Source organism: Mustelus asterias, chromosome 14, assembly GCF_964213995.1.
Source record: "Mustelus asterias chromosome 14, sMusAst1.hap1.1, whole genome shotgun sequence".
NCBI classification, from domain to species: domain Eukaryota; kingdom Metazoa; phylum Chordata; class Chondrichthyes; order Carcharhiniformes; family Triakidae; genus Mustelus; species Mustelus asterias.
Window position 1 is genome coordinate 50,302,685 of NC_135814.1, and position 3,618 is coordinate 50,306,302.

Here is a 3,618-nt window from a genome sequence, read left to right on the forward strand (position 1 = left end):
AAACAATGCGCAGGGAGCGGGACTTTCTGGCCACACTTGCCCCAAGATTGAAAATTCCTCCCAAGGTCAACTGACCTTTGAACGGTCTGCCAAATTTCCTGTCCCATCTGCTACAATTCCCTTGGTGGATGGGACAGTACTTTGGAGGGATGCAGATACTGGGAAGGAAAATTGTTTCCTTGGAGTGATATCCTGATGTATCTCAAAATGCCTAGAGATTGGTTAGTTACCTGCATCTTCAAAGGAAATGACCATGGCTTGTACAAATGAGGAGACACAAACAAATCCTTAAAAAGACAATATGCACTTAGAGTCCAATTTTTATAATCAGTAATTATCCATGTATAAAATTAAGGGATTTCACCTGCAGTAAGTTTCTGGATTGCAAAAAACTAGCAAAGAAGCACCAGAATCTGTTTTCTGAAATTAAAATCTAATTACAAAAAAGCAACATCCATGATTGTAAAACACCTAAAAAGAAAATAAAAGCTTACACAATACATGGGGCAGTTCAGTGCACATAGTATTAAAATAAAATTCTATTATATCACATTATATAATGTTAAAAACTGATTCCAAAGAACACGCCCTCCAAACATCAATTTAACATTAAATATTTTGAGATCGATTTATCTCAAGGTCCGCCTGCAAGCTCTTTTGTAGTCTTGCAATGTTAGCATCCAAGGCTGCTAAACTATTCCTGAAGTCTTGCTCATCATGAGAATTAAAAGAAGAAATAGATGACATACTCCAGCCAGATTTTATACATTTATAATCAATACTTGAGAAGCTTGAATCTACTGTTGAAACCTTGTCTTTATGTAATTGTGTCCTGTTTATTTGATGTGGGAGAGAGGTACATTCATTTAAATTAGATTTCAGAAGACTTGTAATATTGTCTGGAAAATCAATACCAGTTATGTCTAAAGATCTCGAATGAAACTGGTTATTTTCTGCCACTGCCTTCTCCTTTGACTTGTGAGTATTGGGTATTTCTTCAGGGAGTGCTTTTTCTGTTTTTTCTAATCCATCCGGGATACATGGCATTGCTACCATTCCATTATATGAACTTTCATTGTTATAGTGCAACTTCTTTGATCCAGTGTTCAACTGTAGTGGTATATATTTCTTCTTTTCAGTGGATTCGTTTTCTTGCTTGGAGGCATTGCCAACTAATGGAATGTATGTGGTTTCATCCAGGTTAGAGTCCTCATATCCTCTAATGGAATGATTTTCAGACTGTGCACTGTACTTGGAAAAGCGTGTGGGTGAAGACTTTGTGGACAGGCCATTACTTTGGTAGGTTTCTGTGTTTGCAGATGTTAAATAAGGTTGAATTGGAATGGTCAAAGGTTCAGATTCAGGTATTTTACATGATGATGATGCAGCTTGTGCGTCATATTCAGAATTAGTATCCAAATTTTTCAGATAAACTGTCACAGAGCTTAAACTTGGATCATCCTGTAGCTGTTTCTCATATTCCTGTAGGAGGTTTCTAGTAAGTCTAGATGAGGGTTTGGCTTTCTTGCAATCTATGCTAAGGTCAGAAAGGAGTCTTGCCATGCTGCTTTGCAGGTTTCTGTTAAAACAAACAAGCACATATAGTCAGTTGATGACAACAGTTAAAATTTCCTACCAATTACAAAAGTTACTAATACTACATCAGTAGAGCAGTTAACAAAAAAAAAATCATCAAGACTGCAATTTCAATGTGAACACCTTTCAAAATGAAACAGAGGTGTTCAAGAACAGGAATTCCCTGCAAGTTCATGGTGTAGAATGAAAGATAATGATGATGAAATATGTAATGCCTGGTTTTTAGCTTTTTATTGTGATCCGGAGTTGATTAGGTTTTGGGAGAGAGATGAAGCAGCGAATAAGTTTATGTTGGGAATCATGTTGCAGCTTGAACCATGACCATGAAGTTGGACTGCTGTGTTCTTGTTGCGGAAATGCTTTAAAAAAAAAACTCATGATGTTGTCACCTTGGCTATGCTGGCATTTATTGCCACAAAAAGGTGGTAGTGGGCTTTCTTGAAATGTTGTACTCCATGTCAGGAACTTGCTGTGTAGGAATTTTCAGTATTCTGATCCAATGACCATGAAAAAACAGCAATATATACCTATGTCATGGAGTATGACTTGGATAAGAATGCAGGTAATGATGTTCCCATGCACCTGCTGCCCTTGTCAGTCTAAGGTGGGGCAGTTGGGCAGTGTTGCCAAAGAATCCTTGGCAAATTGCTTCAGTGCATCCTGTAAATGGTACACATTGCAGCCATGGTACAGTGCACAGTGATGGATTTTTAAAAGATATTTTAACAGGAAGTGGATGCCACTGCTTAGGCCAGCATTTTTACTGCCCACACCTAACTGAAGATGGTGGCATGCTGCCTTCTTGAACTGCTGCCGCCTATGTGGTATAGGTGCACTTAGTACTGTTAGGAAGGGAGTTCCAGGATTTTTGTTTAGCGGCAGCGAAATAATTCAAAGTTAGGATGGTGTGTGGCTTGGGAGGGGAATTTCAATGTGGTGAAGTTCCCATGCATCTTCTGCCCTTGTCCTTCTAGGAGGTAGAGGTTATGGGTTTGGAAGGTGCTGTTGAAGGTGCTTTCATGAGTTGCTGCAGTGCTGCAGTGGTTAAGGCATCAGATAGTGAAGGTGGTGGACAGCATGTCAATTAAAGAGGCTGCTTGGTCTTGGATGGTGTCGAGCTTCTGAAGCTGCACTAATCCAAGCAAGTGGAGCGTTCCATCATACTTCTGACTTCTGCCTTGTCTATGGTGGACAGGCTTTGGGGAGTAAGGAGGTGAGTTACTCACAGCAGAATTCCCAGGCTCGAATTTGCTCTTATAGCTAGTGTTATTTGGCTGGTCCATGGTAACCTGAAGGATGTGGACAGTTTTAGTTTATTAATGTCACAAGTAGGCTTACATTAACACTGCAATGAAGTTACTGTGAAAATCCTGGACAGTGGCAAATTCAGCGATGGCAAGATTCTCTCCTGTTGGAGATGGTCATTGAATGGCACTGTGTGGCACGAATGTTACTTGCCATGTATCAGCCCAAGACTGAATGTTCTCCAGGTCTTACTGCAGTTGGGCATGGACAGCTTTAGTATTTGAGGAGTTGTGATTGCTGTTACCTACTTCTGACATTATGAAAGGGAAGACCATTGATAGAGCAGCTGAGGAACTCCTGCAATGATGTCCCGGGACTGAGATGATTGACCTCCAACAACCACAATCATTTTCCTTTGTTCTAGGTGTGACTCCAACTTGGAGAGTTTTCCTCCTGATAGGAAGGCAGTGGCATAGTAGTAATGTCATTGGATTAGTAATCCAAAGCACCAGGTTAATTCTCGAGGGACATTAGTTTGAATCCCGCCATGGCAACTGGTGGAATTTAAATTCAATCAATAAACCTAGAACTTAAAAAGCTAGACTCAGTAATAGTGACCATGAAACCATTGTTTGTCATAAAAATGTATCCGGTTCACTGATGTCCTTTCGAAAAGGAAATCTACTGCCCTGCATTTGACTCCAGACCCATAAAAATGTGGTTGACTCGGAAATGGCCTAGCAAGCTACACAGTTGTATCAAACCACAATGAAGTCT

General features: G+C 40.0%; 1 protein-coding gene across 1 annotated transcript; it reads right to left on the bottom strand.

Moving 5' to 3' along the window:
- Positions 1-296: 296 nt before the first annotated feature.
- On the bottom strand, positions 297-1,576 carry LOC144504039 (coiled-coil domain-containing protein 14-like). Its single transcript, XM_078229196.1, has one exon. It carries the CDS (start codon positions 1,561-1,563, stop codon positions 610-612), a length of 954 nt encoding a protein of 317 aa, XP_078085322.1. The 5' UTR covers positions 1,564-1,576; the 3' UTR covers positions 297-609.
- Between the last annotated feature and the right edge of the window lie 2,042 nt (positions 1,577-3,618).